The sequence below is a fragment of the Sphaeramia orbicularis genome, chromosome 16, assembly GCF_902148855.1.
Source record: "Sphaeramia orbicularis chromosome 16, fSphaOr1.1, whole genome shotgun sequence".
Lineage (NCBI taxonomy): Eukaryota > Metazoa > Chordata > Actinopteri > Kurtiformes > Apogonidae > Sphaeramia > Sphaeramia orbicularis.
Genome location: NC_043972.1, coordinates 38567678 through 38586621, shown reverse-complemented (window position 1 = coordinate 38586621; position 18944 = coordinate 38567678). Strand labels below are relative to the sequence as shown.

Below are 18944 nucleotides of genomic sequence, written 5' to 3'. Positions count from 1 at the left end.
AAAAAAAAAAAAACAACACAGATGACATTGTAAAAAGTGTCCTAGCTATGGCATTTTTGTTGGAGATGAAAATTTGTCTTTATCTTGATGGTTGAGAAGCTCTTAATAGTGTAAAAAAAAAAAAAAAAAAAAAGCAAAAAGCAAAAAAAGCAAATATTTTTCCTAGAATACAGTGAAGGTCAAACAGGCAATCTGTGAAAATGTTTGTCACAGTCTCTAACTGGAGCAATTTTTATCAGGTTGAACAAATATTTTCATTTTCTATGTAATTATTACAAATTTTCATGTGCCTGCAAACAAACAGATGGATCGTTCTCTCTTCATAATGCATAGTTGAAATTAAAAAACTTTTTTCTATATATAAATTTTTCTATTTGTGAACACCATGAACTTAGTTTTATTTCAGTTCACAGATAATTTGTTTATATCAAACCCTTTTTTGAGTTTAACCATCTCATTCTCTATTTTCTGTACTAATGTTTTTAAATCATCTCCTGAAGAAAGAAAGCTTGTATCATCGGCGAACAAAATAAACTGCATTATCTTTGATGTTTCACATATGTCATTAATATATATTTTAGTGATTGTTTGTACTGAATATGGACATGGCCTCAGCTCTATTGTATATACTTGACCACTCTCTGGTGCTTACTGTAGACTTGTTATAACTGGAGTAGATTAAAAAAAAAAAAAAAAAAAAAAAAACACAGATGACATTGTAAAAAGTGTCCCAGCTACCGCATTTTTGTTGGAGATGAAAATTTGTCATTATCTTGATGGTTGAGAAGCTCTTAATAGTGTAAAAAAAAAAAAAAGAAAAGAAAAGAAAAGAAAAAAAAAAGCTAACATTTTTCCTAGAATACAGTGTAGGTCAAACAGGCAATCTGTGAAAATGTTTAAATCGCAATCTCTAATTGGAGCAATTTTTATCAGCTTGAACAAATATTGTCATTTTCTGTGTAATTATTATCCATTGTCATCCGCCTGCAAACAGATGGATCGTTCTCTCTTCATAATGTGTAGTTGAAATTGAAAAGAACTTCTTTCTATATATAAATGATATTCTAAATAATTCCAGGTTCCTTTCTTGAAAACTTTTAACTAAGAAAGTCTTGCATCTTCACATTTCTTTCTATTTCCTGTAATTACTGCTGTCTTTTCTCACTAACTGTCCTCATGAAAAATTAGAAGAAATGAGACTTTAAACACCTTCTGTGAAATTATTAGGAAATCATAATTCACCACCACCACCAGCAGACCTTCACAAATTTTACCAGCATCAATCTGGTCCAAACTCATCATCCCTCAAAGCATACTTGAATAAAAAACCAAGGCCGTCAAATTATTATTATTATTATTATTATTATTATTATTATTATTATTATTGTTATTATTATTATTATTATTATTATTATTATTATTATTATTATTATTATTATTACTGACTAATGAGGAGGCAGAAGGAAACATTATAATTTATGAAGGGTAAATAAAAACAGATCTATATTTGATTTAGTGAAGGATGCGGGGAAACACACAAGTAATCTGAAGCAAACAGGTGAGGAGGGACTCGAGTGGAAGTGTGTGGACATTAAAAACTTCCGAGTGTGTGGATAGAACTGTTAAAACCCAATCAGCAGTCAACAATTTTAAGAGCCAGCTTTGAAACAAAGCCTCTTTCTAGTGTGTTCACAGCCATTTGTGCACTTTCCAGAAGGGTATTGGGTCCTAAGCTCTTAAACCCTCCCCTAGATGGTCCGTCTGTCTGTGGGCATCAAGTCCACTAAAGCTCCCCCCGGTAAAGCTTCACACGGCCACCACAGTGTGTGCATGTGGATGTGTTGGTGTGTATGTGTGTGATAACTTTAGTGAAATCCCAAAGTGAGGACTCAGAGGCGTCTTGGCCATAGCCCCACTAAAGCTTTGTAATGGCTGGACGGGGACTCTGTGTGTGTGTGTGTGTGTGTGTGTGTGTGTGTGTGTGTGTGTGTGTGCGTGTGTGTGTGCGTGTGTGTGTGTGTGTGTGTGTGTGTGTGTGTGTCTCTGTGACAGTGAGAGATGGGACAGCAGGACACTCAAGACTCTGACCCTCATCTCACGGTGGACTGCACACACTCACACACACATTACAGTCCCCTTGTCACCCTCAAGCTTGCTCACTGGCCCCGTTAACTGCCTGTTAAGCATTAAAGACCAATTACATGACACTTCTTTTTGGTACAGGGATGCGCTCGTTGTCACCAGGACAAAAGACGACAGACCAAAAGAGACAATGTCTTTTTGCAGGATTGCTTGATTTTGACTTTACGCTTGAAGTAAGTGCTATGTGTGGGAGTCCAAGTATGGATGGGTTTTTTTGGGAGGAAAAAATGGAACGGGGGGAGATTTAGTTGGGTGGGTGTGTGTGTGTGTGTGTGTGTGTGTGAGTGTGTGGAAGGGGGGGGCTTGAGAGTGTGTGTGACTAAGCAAGAAAGAGGTTTAATTAGACTTCCTGAGGGATTAGAACTCAGATGAGTCAGGATTGTAATCTGGCCAGGGTGGTATGAGCCATGACACTCAGCCAGATACACACACATATACGCACACACACATATACACACACACACATACATACACAGCCTCGTTCGCCAGGGTGTCTCTGTAATCCCTGCACCTCCTGTCTGCCTGTCTTTCATGACCGTTTCATTTTTGTCTGCTCCTCTTTCCCTTCATCTTCCACCAAACCCTCTCTTTTCCTCTCTTGTCACTTCCCTACCTGCTGTAACACATTCTTTCTCCCCTTCTGTTTTTCCGCTCCGCACATATGACACTCCATTTCTTTCTCATCCGTCGTCCTTTACCTCCTGCTAACCCTGTTCACACCATCGCAACCCCACTGACCATCCATCTCCTCATTATCTGCCAGGATGCAGCCCTCTGTTGCCATCGTTTTTTTTTCTATGAGCTCCTTTAATGCAGTTTTCTCACGTCATCATCCCCCTGTGGGCTTCTTTACCCTCCCTCTTCACCTCTTTTTTTTTTTTTAACCTACCCCATTGTCCATACTGCAGTCCCTTGTCACTTTCCATTTCATGACTTTCACAATGTAGAACCAATCCAAAATATAAATGTCCATAAAAACTGACTTGGGCAGTTATACCAAAAGTTTCCTGTAAGGTTCAAATTTAGAATAATCTGTATTTATATTCAGTTTAATGATTCATTTCAGTTCAGCTTTCTGTCAATAGTGGCTTTTCCATTGGACATCTATGCAAAACTTTACTGATATTTACTAAATGTCAAAAAACAGAAGTGCGTAATGTCGGTTTTTCCATTAAGTCACAAATGCAATGATTTGTTTATTTATTATCGCGAGATGACATGAGAAATCATTACATAAACATGGCGACGAATGTAAATATGTTGATTTACAGATATATTCATTATTATTATATAGTAATAGTAGTAGTATAGTTATAGAGCAGGGGTGGCCAACCCTGGTCCTGGAGAGCCACTATCCTGCATGTTTTAGATGTTTCTCTCTTCCAACACACCTGACGGTCGTTATCAGGCTTCTGCAGAGCTTCATGATAGGCTTATCATTTGAATCAGGTGTGTTGGAAGAGGGATACATCTGAAACATGCAGGATAGTGGCTCTACAGGACCAGGGTTGGCCACCCCTGTTATAGAGAAACACAGAAAACACCAGATAATAAGCATAATACGGTTGTATTTTAACCCAAATGTGTATGTTTTAGTATATTTATGTCATTTAGCAACACAGTAATCCAGTAGAGAGCAAATTTTTTAACATTAGATTTCAATGCATCAAAGCCATATTGAAATATATCTACATAGCCACCAAATGAATGTGTAAAGTAACAGAATGTTATCATCTAACTTATATTGGATCATCAATTCACTGAGAGTAAATCAGCATATATATTAATATACTAGTTAACATAATTTGAAGCTGTCACATTAAAATGAAATGATATAACATGAATATATGTTGCTAAGGGTGTATTCACACCTGGAAAGTCCTTTGGTCCGTTTATTTGATTCGGATCAAATGTGGACTTAATTTTTTTCTTTTGGGTCGGATCGCATTCTCATTCCACTTTTTGCTAGTGGACCAATATGTGTAAACAGAAGCACACATGTGACGAACTGCGCTGGCATTGGACAGAAAAGTCAGGGGCGGGGTGAATAAGAGACAGTAGGTGTTGATGAAAACAAATGTAGAGGTCCTACGTGCAGTTATTGTTTTCGGAATATGTTTTCTATTTTTACAGACACAAATGCACAAAAATAATGTTAACTGTCAAGAACAGCTCATTTGGAGCCAGTTTCGTAATATGGACATCTGACCAAATGTCAATGAGACATTCAGTCTCCTCATTGCTCCACGTCTGTCCACGGCTCATGGATGCTGCTATTGGTTCTGATTACCTGTGTGGCTTGGCTACATCCAGTGGCTACGGTGGCTCATCAAGCACAAAAAGGCGCATGGGTCCTTAGTTTGTTTCAGCTTGAGGCCAGTTATATTCACACCAGAGGTGAACCAATCCAGAGTCCATTTGGAAGACCCTAGAAGAGGTGGTCTCAGTCCGCTTGTTTGATTCGAATCAGAGTTTGCATGTTTGTGTTCACACCTAAAAAAAGGACTTTCCGGGGAAACGAGCTCTGGTCTGTTTAAAACTGACCAAACGAAGTAGGTGTAAATACACCCTAAATTCAATGTGAATGAAACTTTGAGTATCTATTAACAGGAATTCTGCTTCAGTCACATTAGATTTTCATCTTCAGTAGTGGGGAAAACAACAGTTCCCACAATCCCACACTACCTGATATCAGCAAACTACATCTTTAGCTACTATTTTTACTGAGACCACTAGTGGTAGAAATTGCTTACTATGTCTTTAATGCACTCTGTTCCAGAAATGGTACTTTAAGTAGTATTGTTGGTATAGTTGCCGTAGTAGGCAACTAAGTAGTCTCAGTAGTAGTGTCTTTATCTCAACACATTGTTTTAGTGCTGTGTCTGCGCTAAAGAAAGGTCTGTGTGAAACCATTAGCATTCTATAAAAAAAAGAAGAAAAAAAAATGCAACGATCGGACTTATTTATATATCTCTTAACCCGCCACAGTTCATCTTGGGACGACACAATAGTGTCTTTGCAAAGTGTGTCATGGGGGAGACCTTGTTTTGGTGGAACATTTGCATATGGGACATGAGCTCCGGTATTAAATTGCTAAACCTGCACAAAAAAAAAAAAACACCACCAAGATTTGAAAATAGAGAGAAGAACGCTGACTGAAAATACTCAACTAGTGACAGGCTCATTCCAGTAGACTAAGTACTCATAAAAATAACTACTTGTCGATGCTAAGCAGTTAAATGTATGTCGTACTAATTCATGTGATCATGTGAAGCTTAAGTAAACAAGGTATGTTTGTTTTAATAATTTCCCATCCTTGTGTCTCCTTTTTCTCAGTCCCAGGAACATTCAGTGGTCCAAGATCAACGATACTTTACCTGAGAGAGCTGAAATTTCTGGCCCCACTTTCCAGATTTCCCGCCTCAGCCAATCACACAACGGGACGTACTTGTGCCAGGCCCAGAACAACTTTGGTCGTGCTGCTGATCACTACACCCTGTTGGTGTATGGTAAGTAACCCTCAAACTTAAGTGTTTAATGCAAGTTTTCTTTGCATTTTCCACAAGTTGTTTTGAGTTGATTAATTTCTCACTTGCATTTTCATTTCCAGGCTGCTATTATTGGCCATTCATTTGATATTTTCTTTGTTACATTGTGGTTCTTGTGTTTTGATGATGCTTTTTTTTGGTGTAAAATCTACATTTTATTGATCCTTTTATCTTGCTAGTGTTTTTGGTGCCTGGCTATTCTGGCACCGGGCAACAGACCTATTAAATCTTGATGTTTCTCTCATCTGTCTTTCAGCTTTATTTGTTTTTTCTGTCTTGGTACACAGCAGGAAACCTTCGCTAAACCTCGTTTGCGATTGATTCAACAGAGATATTGATTCCACGAGAAGACATGGTCTACCGTGCTCAGATTCTGTTCACCAACATTATTATTCAGGCTATCTCTTGTAAAGAGCCAATTTATCATGTCCCCTGTGACCTAATCCTCACTTCAAGGAATTCAGAATAACCAAAGTATGTTTTTTTGGACAGCTAAATGAATTCCACAATAGAACCCAACTCATGGGGTCGCACAATTTGACACCCACTTGCAGAAAGTAACACGTGTTTGAATATGTTGGAACAGTTTCACATGTAACATTTGGCAGCAAACAGCTGTGACACATCTGCTGTAATTTAAGATTCAAGCAAATCCACTTTGCTTAGTGCATGATCAGAGGTATCAGAAGAGAGCGAGATGTGGGTAATGGGTTTTGTTGTCAGGTTTTGCAAGGTTTCCAAGATGTTGCACCTAGATTCAGTGGCTAAATTCTTAATGAAGGCTGACCCAGATAGACTGACACTCTGGCTGAGAATGACAGGAGCTTTCAGCGCCTATCACATGAAGGTGTGGTATCGCTATCTAGAAATGTGACAAATTGGCCAACTTTCTCTCTGGGTTTGGAACACACCAGAAAACATTGTTTTGATGAGCGTTAATATTGTATAATCCACAATGAGACAATTAGTCAAACCTGCAGTTTGTGTCAAATAAAGACAGCATTTGAATGGTGAGATTTTAATGGAACAGCAGCAAAACCAAAGCCCATCATTAGACGCTTCTACACTTTCATATCCTGTGCTTGTGTTTAAGCCTAATTACACGCTGTCACTCAGCAGGTTTGCCCTTCAGATCTGCTCCACCCCCTGCTGGCTGCTTCTATGATTGCACTCCAGTGCCTCATTTGGAGATCTGAAACAGAGGGATGGATATACAGACGTGATATCTTATGTAACATTTTTTGGGCTGATCTTGGTTAGCGCCCCCTCATCTATCTAACACTCACACATGCACACACATAATCAACAGTCACACACTCTTGTATAAGCATGTCTGGCATCAAATGACACACATAATGGCTGCTTTTCACACGCAGCAAGGGTGGAAACATTGGCAAGATGAAAGGTGACATCCCAACCCACTTCTCTCTCTCCTTTTCTCTATGTCTCTTTCTCCCGCTCCTAGAAGGTTAGACATGTCAAGCTTTGATGTGCAATGCCACCTGTATAGAAAAATACTCCCTCCTCCTCCTCATCTCTCATCAGCGACCGCCCTCACCACTTTTTAGCTGTCTTCCCCATTTGTTTTCCCCTGTGTTATTTCTTTTTTTTTTCTATTTCCATTTCATCATTTATCTCCTTTATTTCACGCTGTTGCTCCTTGCTGGTCATTAATTTAATCTATCTTGGCCTTTTATTCTCTGTTTATGTGAAAAATATTCCATTCAAACTGAGGAAACTCCCCTCTACTGAAATCCATAAAGACCAGAAATGTATATAAGCATCATAAGCTTCAGCCGTTCTGTTCTGCTCTGCTCTGTACCATGGATTTCCGAGCAATCAGCATCTTAAAACCTTATGCTGTAGACGCATATCAGTGATGGTTTGCTGCACTTCAAAAAATATGCACTCGCCCACTGGGCAGATTGTTTCAAACCTTATCTGAAAGCACTCTCAGAGTTGTTTATTCAGTCATCATATTAATCTGTACAAGACAGAACTCTTGGTTTTCCTGTAAGTCACAAATAATCTGTCTTCAGAAGCAATGTATTCATTAGCATTTAAGATACAGTATAAGGTACTATGGTATGCTCTTGTACTTGCTATGTTGTTGTCAGCCTATAATTAGGAACACTGCTGGCAAAAATTATCCACAATAGAAGTAATTTAATAAAAGCATGATTTCACACTGTTAAAATATGTTGAGATGACTCATAATGCCAACATCCATCCACAGTGTGATTCTTTTCATTCCAGCACCCACAATGTCAGAGTAGGTGTCAGATTTTTTATCTAATTTCATGAAAAAAAAAGTACCTCACTTGTTCTTGAAGACTGTGCTGATAGAGAAGATCCACTGCAGCTCTTCATCTTATGTCTCTGTATTTCATTTTCTTTCAGCTTATTTTCAATTTCTGCCTGACACACTAACTCTGTCACCCACTACTATCTTTTCTATCCTTCTGTTATTATTCTTACCCTTGTTGCCTTTCATTCATTTGTTTCTCACTTTCTATCCTTTTCTCTCGATGCTTTCTCTCTTGTTTTTCTGGGTTTTTACTCTGCCTGCTGTTTTCACCTCTTTTGCACCTTCCGGACACTTCCTCTCACTTCGCCTCCCACACCCTTTCAACTGTTTTTCACCTTGCCACCAGTTTGCCCTTCGTTCTTAGTCAAGCTGTAGTCTGTCTCTTTACTCTAAGAAGGCCAAGCTTTCTCAGAACAAGGAACAGACAGTTGGAGGAAGTGGGGGAGGGTTAGATAAAAGGAGAGAGGGAATAAAGAGAGGAGTGAAAGAAGTGATGGTGGGATGAAAAGAAAGGGGAAGGACAATGGAGGTCATGTGCAGGTTAACATTCACGACCACAGCCTGTCAGATAAACGCAATGTCAGTTTAGTTGCCTTCCAGCTTTCCCAGAGGGAATCCTGGGGTACACTAGGGATGGACGCGGGGTGAGTGGGGGATGCTGGTACGGAGGCTAAGCTGGGGGAAGAGTGTTGTTAAAGGACGAGTCAGCAGAAAAGAAACCACTTTATTGCAGGTGCGGAAAACTACCAGTGCTCACTCTCATCTCCCACTCACATTTCGTGTCAACCTTCCCTCTGAGTTATCTGCCATCAGGGTCTGTACACTGAGCACAAACTCAGGCAAAAGTAGCTGCCAATTTGTCACAGGTGCTTTAGGCTGTGTCACTTTATGAACAGAGATGGGTTTAAATCTGGTGAAGGAGAACAGAGAGCGGGAGTAAAGCTCTCTCCAGGGAGGTCAGGCCGGGATAAAGATGTTGAGCTTTATTGGACTGGTCACAGTTTTGTGTACATGCAAGTCTGTGCACACGTCTGAGTGTCTGTGCTCGTACTTTAATGTAATAATGATTATAAAAAGAGAGAGAGAGATTTTCTGTGTGCCTACATATCTCTGCGTGAATTAAAATGAAATTTAATTTCTGCAACTTGCTGAAAGTCACTAATGATATAAATGTGAAAATTGTTCTGAATAAATCACAGGAAGCCCACAAATTTGAGGACATACACACTAATGGAAGTTACACACACTAATATCTGCAGAATGTGAAAATGTTGTGGCCTCTGTTGGTTGTTTCATCTTGGAGCTACCATTGTTAAGTAGAAATTGGTTTTTTATGTACGTGTATGTGCGAAGGTGCATGTGCATGTGTATGCATGTGACTGAGAGGAGAATGTTGCTGATTGTCTGGTGAAAGCCCAGAGGGCTCCCTTATGTAATTGAACTGAGCTGCTGCACTCAGATGAATCGCCAAGCCAATAAAACCCATTAGAATTGAATTGCATGAGAGAGTGTGGGAGATGGGGGGAAAAGATAGAGTGTGAGGTGAAGATGGGGCGATAGGAATTGTTAGTGGTTTTATGTGTAGCCCACATTTGTATACATGCATGAATAATAGTGAGTGCATGTGGACATTTCTGCCAGTCAGAGCAGAGAGTGAGCAAAGGACAGGATGAAAAATTTTGTAGAGATTTACAAAAAGCAGAGTAGAGTGATGGAAAGATGAAAGGATGGGCACACGGTGAGATGGAAAGGGATACGAGGTGACCAGGGATTACTCTGTGTCTCCTCGGTTGTTGTAATGAGCTGTCAGGATAATTGGAATGAAAAACACAAAATCTCCATTTAATGAAGTGAGACTTCAAAAAAAAAAAAAAAAAAAACAGAATGAGAATGAAAGTTGAAAAAGGTTGGGGGCTAGTGGCAGAGGAAGCCAGACAGAGATAATGCAAAGTCAATTTTGTTTGAAAAAAAGGTCTTTATAGCGTCTTTCGTCCATGCATGACAACACACTGCTATTGACATTTGAGTAAAGTTTGAATTAGTCTGCAGCCAATCAGTCTTGGCCTTTATGGCCTTGCCAATGGACATCTGACCAGTGTCTACCATTCAATGCAGTGACTGACAACTAAAACCACCTTCATTTTAGGCAAGACCTTTATAATTAGAAACAGAAAACATGAAAGAATAATAGGCTCATCCAAAATGGTGGCACAGTATCCTCAGGCGCACTTCTGCGAGAATGAGATACGAGCAGAAACGTCATTATCGCAAGTGCCGCCATATCCATCCCTGGAAATAACATGGGCGGCTTGCCTGATTGGCAGCCATATAGTGTTAATGAATAACAATATGATGTTGAAAAAAGACGACGCTATCGGCCAAGAGAACGACAGCTGTATGGCATTCTCCTTAATTAAGTTGAAGAGAGGCAGTGAGGGAACGGAGTCACTGAGGACTGAAACCAAAGAGGCAGCTGAATGAAGAAAAGAGGAAGGGTGTGCAAATGACGAGGGAAAAGAATTTGGTGGGAGAAACAGAAGGGAAGCCAGAGATGTTGGTACAAAGATAAGAAAAAGTTGGAAATACAGAGAAAATTTTTTAGGTCATCCATGATAGTCAAATATTCTGTAATTAATCAGCACCAAGTTAATTAGTGTGGTAGCCGTGACCATTAATCCTCAACCCTGAAACTCCAATGACACCTGCATCCACACACACATATGCACACATATACACTCACACAGGTAAATAACAACAGACAAATACAGGCTGTATTTTTCTCTATCTGATCTAGTCAACTGCACACTTTTCTTTCTTAGCTTCTCTTTCTTTACAAAAACTTATAGAATACACTATGCATCATGTGCATTTCTTTACAGCGAGATGAAGACCAAGGTTGGGCTTGAAGAAAAAAAAAAAAAAAACAGACGGGGGAGGTATAGTGCTGACATAAGAGGAGTGCAAAAAGAGATTGATGATCTCAGGGCCAGTGGGAGAACGAGAGAGAAGAGACAGAGGAATACTTACCAATAAATTACTCCTGAGCAGAAAGGGCAGTGTGTGTGTGTGAGTAGGTGTGTGTATGTGTATGTGTGTGTGTGTGCGTCTGTATGCCTATGTAAGTGTGTGTCGTTTTTTTGTGCGGGGACAGTCATGTACTTGTGTGTGCGCACATGTACGCCTCTCGCATGTGCATTAGCTTCTGTGTTTTTCAGAACAAGCTGCGTGACGTCAGTTTGTTTGTGTGTCTAAGTGTGTGCGAGAGTGTGTTCCGAGACTCTCTGAACACATGGACTAGCTCGCACGTTGCGGTTTTTAGAAAGCTTGTTTGATGAAGTGGCATGTTATTCACTCTAAAAGTGCTGATACGCACACGCAGACACACACACACACACACTGACACCCACTCCTCTATCTCCCTTTTAGTTCTTGTCAGCCATTATTTTTGTCTTTAACAGCAATATGAACTTGTCTTTTTTTTTTACCTCCCCTACCTACCATTGTGTCTTAGCCATTGATTTGGAGAATGTGTCAAGATCCAAGTCATTGTTCAGTATTGAATGAGACAGTCCCTACATGGCACTGTTCCATTGGGAATGCATCTGTCACAGACAATGTCTCTGTCTCTCCTGCCATTGTACCATAGAAAATGTGTCAGTGATAGAGAATGTGTTCCCATATATTTCAGTTGCCTCATAGATGATTGTCGGTCTGCCAGGTATAATTCTCTTCAGCCATTGCTTTAAAGCTTGCCTTCCTATTGTGAATGTGTCTTTTAACCCCCTCGACTGGTATAGAATTATGGAGGGAAACATTTGTCTGTGTCCTTATCAGTTTGTCAGAGGTTGAGATCAATTCCATTTCAAACACAGAGTCAATTTGGGAAAATAATTAGTAACATTTGTCTCCGATGGCATTGGTCTCATTGCTAATCAGCGTGTTTAAAATAAGGCGTCCTTACAGATCTTGTCTTTGCCTCCTTCTTAGAAATCATTGCATGAGATGAGCTGGCGTTGAGACTGCCATTCAATGATTCCAGAGTAGAAGGCAAAGCAGCCAAGACACTCAATTAATATTCTGTAATAAATGAAATGTGTCAGGTTTTATATTCAGTGCTAATTTTGCTCTAAAAACCTTTAGCATCTGTGTTGAAGTGTCACTGCATGTTGTAGATAATAGCATGTGTGTGTGTTATCCCATTCCCTGTTTGTCTGTAGATAATGTGTCTGTCACTTCCACGGCCCCTCCCACTCCTACTACCACCACCAAACCCATCACCTCCCTACCTCCTGCCATCCCAACCCTCCTAACACCCAGCTTCGCCCCGGACTCGGAAGGTAACACATACACACCTTTTTTTAATTCAGCCACTCCATCTCTTTCCTTGTCCTTCCATGCTCTCCTTTGGTGTCTTCTACTCGCATCTGATGGCTCTCAGGTGGCCCCTCCACACACACACACACACACACACTTTTTTTTTTTTTTTCTGCTGTAACCTTCCTTCACCCTACATCTACATAAGCATACGTGCCTGGTGATACTTGGGTATGCACTGTGTACAACCTTCCACTCCGTCTCTTTCTTATCGCTGGCTGGTTGATGCTCCCCACACACACTGCCCAGTCAGCGTTTGTGTACATGTGTGTGTGCATGTGGATGCAAGCGTGCACATATGGTGTGTGTGTGTGTGTGTGTGTGTGTGTGGTCTGGGTGGGGTGTCTTACTGTTAATGAATCTGTGTTGAGAGTTTTCAGAAGTGGCAGCACATGCAGTCTATAGCTGGTCCTTTGAGGATGAGGACAATGTTACACAAGTGCATTCACACTATACACATACACACACACACACACACACACACACACATAGCTGTACAGGGAGAAAGAAAGATCAGGGATCCAGGTGGTTGTCTAATCGCATTCTCCCAGAAGAATCTTACACAGCAGGAGAAAGAAAGACTTGGCACCAGTCAGCCCCCCTGAGCATGTTATTGTGTACATGTGTACAACTACATGCTTTTCGTTCTTACCAGTTTTTTATCTACAGATTCTATTTATCTCTTACATCAGCTCACACAAACACGTGCTCACTGATATCCCTTCTTTCTGCTTTCCTTCCGCGCATTCATGTCCTCTCGCCTCCTTTACTTTAAAAGAGATGAAATGAAAGAAGCTGGAGGATCCTTTTTGCTCTTCTGCTTCCACTGCGGTCGTCTCTGGCAGCTAGCGTTTGTCCGCCTGCTGGGCATTTGTGCTGATGTCAGAAATAGACATAGAAGAAGTCGTGGCTCGGCGGTTTAGTGAACGTTTAGTCGGTGCCGATGTATTATGTGAAGGGTACCTTAATTCTATCAGTCATTTTCTGTGATGCTTTGGGCTGTGGTAGAGTAAAAAACAGGGTGAGATTAAGCAGAGATGGCTCAAATGCACACAGTCTTTACTTAAATGTAAGTGCAGGTGTTTGTGTAAAAGAAAAAATGGTAAAAGTAGAAGTACTGATTCAGCTTCTTTAAATGTGAAAAGTGGAAAGTGCTCATTGTAAAAAAAAAAAAAAAGAAAAAGAAAAAGTCGATGGAAGCATTGTGAAGGACATTTCCATCTGCCTTTTCTATTGAACCACTCTAAGTTCAAATGAATAAAAGAAAATAATATCCTGAAAAATATGAACATACATTTGGCTACAATATAGAAATCAGTTTTCAGTGTCAGCACCAGAATTTACAACTTTAGAGCACATTTTCTCCATTTTCTGATCAAGTGTCACTTTTTTATCTGTTTTGTATTGTTATGTCTGTCACATACATCATTTTCATCTTGATGCATTCGTCATGTGTGATATGCACTGACAGTTACACCCATGGATCATCTTTTCCATGTGTTATTGGCCCACTCATTGTCTTGAGGCGGGGAAAGCATAGGGGAATGCAAAATAGAAAATAATCCACAACTCTCCTCAGATGCATTGAAACTAAAATGACAAGACAGTTATGACAGTGTTTGGATTATATGTTCAAATACAGGTAAAAAAAAAAATGTTAAGATTATATGTTAAAGTACAGGTAAAAAATGTTAAGATTATATGTTAAAATACAGGTAAAAAAATTTTCGGGTTATATGTTAAAATACAGGTAAAAAATGGTAGGATTACATATTAAAATATAGGTAAAAAAAAAATGTTAGCATTATATGTTAAAATACAGGTAAAAAATGGTAGGATTACATATTAAAATACAGGTAAAAAAAAAATGTTTGCATTATATGTTAAAATACAGGTAAAAAATGTTAGGATTACATGTTAAAATACAAGTAAAAATATTAGGATTACATGTTACAATACAGGTAAAAAAAAAAATGTTAGAATTGTATGTTTAAACACAGGTAAAAAATGTTAGGATTGCATGTTAAAATACAAGTAAAAATGTTAGGATTATATGTTACAATACAGGTAAAAATTTTAGGATTATATATTAAAATACAAGTAAAAATGTTAGAATTATATATTAAAATACAAGTAACAATGTTAGGATTATATGACAAAATACAAGTGAAAATGTTAGGATTATATGTTAAAATACAGGTAAAAAATGTTAAGATTATATGTTAAAATACAGGTTAAAAAATGTTAAGATTATATGTTAAAATACAGGTGAAAAATGTTAGGATTATATTGTTAGAATACAGGTAAAAAATGTTAGGATTACATGTTAAAATACAGGTAAAAAGTGTTAAGATTATGTGTTAAAATACAAGTAAAAAATTTTCGGATTATATGTTAAAATACCAGTAAAAAATGTTAGGATTACATGTTAAAATACAGGTAAAAACTTTAGGATTGTATGTTAAAATACAGGTAAAAAATGTTAGGATTGCATATTAAAATACAGGTAAAAAATGTTAGGATTACATATTAAAATACAGGTAAAAAAAATGTTAGGATTATATGTTAAAATACAGGTAAAAAATGTTAGGATTATATGTTACAATACAGGTAAAAAAAAATGTTAGGATCGTATGTTTAAACAGGTAAAAAAAAATGTTACGATTGTATGTTTAAACACAGGTAAAAAATGGTAGGATTACATGTTAAAATACAGGTAAAAATGTTATGTTTATGTTAACGCATTTGGCAGACGCTTTTTTCCAAAGCGACTTACAGGGGAAAACCAATTAAATCACTCAATCAATCAAATTTTATTTATATAGCGCCAGATCACAAAAAAAGTTATCTCTTGACATTTTATATATAGAGTTGGTCAAAACCAGACTCTAAGTCAATTTACAGAAACCCAACAGAATCCTCCAGGAGCAAACACTTGTGACTGGTGACAGTGGCGAGGAAAAACTTCCCTTTAACAGCAGAAACCTCGAGCAGACCCAGACTCCTGGAGGATGGCCGTCTGCCTTGACCAGTTGGGGTTAAAGAGAGAGAGTAGAGAAGGGGAAAAAGAGAGAGCGATAGAGATAGAGACTGGGGGAGAGGGGGAGAAGGGAGGAGTAGGGGGAGACACATGGAGGCGGTTGAGGATAAGTGAGTGGTGATGATGAGGGCAGGGAAGAGGCCGGACCACCGCAGCAGGTCCAGAGATAATCCTGGAAGAATCTGTGGTTATCCTGGGAAAAACCTCATTAGAATATTTAAAATGGAATGTTTGAAAGTGCTAGGATAGGAGGTGCTCTCAGAAGAGCTGGGTCTTCAGGAGCTTCTTGAAGATAGGCAGGGATGACTCTGTTCTTGTAGCACTTGGTAGAGTGTTCCACCAACGTGGAACGACCCATGAAAAGAGCCTGGATTGTCTTGTACAAGGTCTGGGGACCACCAGACTACGTTCCCCAGACGAGCGGAGTGGTCGTGGGGCGACATAAGCTCTTATTAGTGCACCTAAGTAGACAGGAGCAGACCCACTGAGAATTTTGTAGGCTAGGATTAAAGATTTGAATTTGATGCGGGCAGCTATGGGTAGCCAGTGTAACTCAATGAGTAAGGGGGTGACATGTGCCCTTTTAGGCTGATTGAAGACCAGACGCACTGCTGCATTCTGGACCATCTGTAGTGGTTTGACAACACAAGCTGGGAGGCCCGTTAGAAGAGCATTGCAGTAGTCAAGACGGGAGATAACCATAGTCTGCACCAGGAGCTGGGTGGCCTGTTCGGTTAGGTATGGCCTGATCTTTCTTAGGTTGAACAGAGTGAAACGGCATGATCAGGTGACAGAGGCAACGTGATCCGTGAAGGTCAACTGATTATCAATCATGACTACCAAGTTATGTACTACACTGGTAGGAGCCAGAGGTATGGAGTCAATAGTGATGGAGATGTCCTGCTGTATGGTTGGCTTAGCTGGGAAGACCAGCAGTTCAGTTTTGGACAGGTTCAGCTGAAGGTGATGGGCTTTCATCCATGCAGATATGTCAGAGAGACAATCTGAGATCCGCGCTGAGACTGTGGAGTCATCAGGTGGGAATGACAGATAGAGCTGGGTATCATCAGCATAGCAATGATATGAGAAGCCGTGTGAGTGGATGATCTGACCGAGTGAGGTGGTGTATATGGCAAAAAGGAGGGGGCCCAACACAGAGCCCTGGGGGACCCCCGTGGTGAGGCAGTGAACTGCTGATGTGTGCCCTAGCCAGGACACTTTGAAGGACCGACCAGTAAGGTAAGATTGAAAGATGTTAGGATTACATATTAAAATACAGGTAAAAATGTTAGGATTATATGTTAAAATACAGGTAAAAATTTTAGGATTATATATTAAAATACAAGTAAAAATGTTAGAATTATATATTAAAATACAAGTAAAAATGTTAGGATTATATGACAAAATACAAGTGAAAATGTTAGGATTATATGTTAAAATACAGGTAAAAATGTTAAGATTATATGTTAAAATACGGGTTAAAAAATGTTGAGATTATATGTTAAAATATAGGTTAAATAATGTTAAGATTATATGTTAAAATACAGGTGAAAAATGTTAGGATTATATTGTTAGAATACATATAAAAAATGTTAGGATTATATGTTAAAATACAGGTAAAAAAAATGTTAAGATTATATGTTAAAATACAGGTTAAAAAATGTTAAGATTATATCTTAAAATACAGGTGAAAAATGTTAGGATTATATTGTTAGAATACAGGTAAAAAATGTTAGTATTGTATGTTTAAACACAGGTAAAAAATGTTAGGATTATATGTTAAAATACAGGTAAAAAATTTGCGGATTATATGTTAAAATACAGGTAAAACATTTTCGGATTATATGTTAAAATACAGGTAAAAAATTTTCGGATTATATGTTAAAATACAGGTAAAAAATTTTCGGATTACATGTTAAAATACAGGTAAAAAATGTTAGGATTACATATTAAAATACAGGTAAAAAAAAAATGTTAAGATTACATGTTAAAATACAGGTAAAAATGTTAGGATTATATGTTAAAATAGAGGGTAAAACAAATCCCACTAAAATAAATGCTCTAAGTCCAGTGTGTTTTCATCCACTACAAAAATGACTTGACTGTTTGATCACATCCTATGTGAGTTCTTCATTCCATTTTCACAGCTGTTCAAAGCTGTATTTTATTGTACTCACCCTGCAGTGGTTCGGCGTACATACAGGTGAGCGAGGCGCCCTATGAACATACACGAGCCACAGAAATTACACTGCTGTGTGCTCTAGCTGACACGAACAAATGTATGCACAATAAAGAAATATTATTTTTCTTCAATTGCCGATTCCTGCTTCTTTTCCGTCGTGTTCTTTCCTTCACCTCTCTGTTGTGTTATCTTCCTTTTTATCTCCACGTGTTAGCACTGTATTAAAGATTCATAGTTTAATTCTGCTCCACCAAGGTCCAACAGCTGCATCAGTAACGCTGCGTCCTTGCCAACTATTGGCCTTAACACTTCGTATACTACACCTTTTCAGCTTCAAAAGAAAAAAGTTCTTTTTTTATTGTCACTGAGTCAAATGCTTTCTCATTTTTTGCCAACTCAAAGAGCTGTCTTTTAACACAGATATTACCTTATTTCAGACATTTTCCAACCATGGCTTTCTATTTCTTTTTCAATCACCTGCCACTGTCAGCCATAAACCTTTCCTGTAGTTATCCTGTGTTTATTTTTATATTTGCACAAAGAAAAATGCCTCCCCACATGAACACAATATTTTTCTCCCCCTTTTTTTCTTTTTAACTGATTTCTTTATTTAGTTTTTATTTTCATGTGAAAATACTTTAAAATACCCAGCTTCACTTTTCTGAGCTTGTGCTTAAGTCTTAACTTTGTCTGAAAAGCTGGCAAACGTTTGCGGAGTCTTAATTTGTTAAATGCCAAAAAAAAAAAAAACCCAACTGATCAGTTGTGGCAGTTGTTAATTGACCGATCGATTTCTGCAACAATCCGTTGTATTTATTCACCTATTTTCCTGTTTCTGTTCTTTACCTTAAAGCAGTGGTTAAAACTGATGGAGAAAGGTGAGGTTGACACAAATAATTCTTTACCACTTGCAGTCTTATGATTTTTATAATAAAAAATGTCAAGGAATTTAACTTGTCTTTCTTTTTTTATTTCTTTCATCTTGTCACACATCTGGTGGTGAAGTGTTTTCATTTTCCAGGGCTGCACTAAAACTGTAAACACACTTCTGTTATTCAAAATGCATTGTGCTTTTGGCAGGTGCTTGGCTGGAGTGGGTTCTTAAAGGGTGCCATACTTATTTTTCTTTATACAGTTTCTTCAGTTCTCCGCCTTTTCTCACCCATTCAGTCGGTTTGGTATTCAGTGCAGTGAGATGGATAAGGGGGGGCGGGGGGGTGAAGGGTGATGAAAGGTGATAATGCAAGTTGGGTAGAAGATATTGACTTCCCTTTTCTACTGTCTTGGTCCCTGTTGTCTCTCCCATGAGGGGGTTTTAATAAGCTTTCTTTTTCACTTTCTTTATCTCTG

At 38.6% G+C, this 18944-nt stretch overlaps 1 protein-coding gene across 1 annotated transcript in view; it reads left to right on the top strand.

The window, feature by feature from the left end:
- cadm4 (cell adhesion molecule 4) overlaps nt 1-18944 on the top strand; it is a 222907-nt gene that overhangs the window by 200530 nt on the left and 3433 nt on the right. The window contains 2 exon segments of the mRNA XM_030157659.1: nt 5479-5651; nt 12216-12335. Of these exon segments, the coding sequence (XP_030013519.1) occupies nt 5479-5651; nt 12216-12335 (293 nt within the window).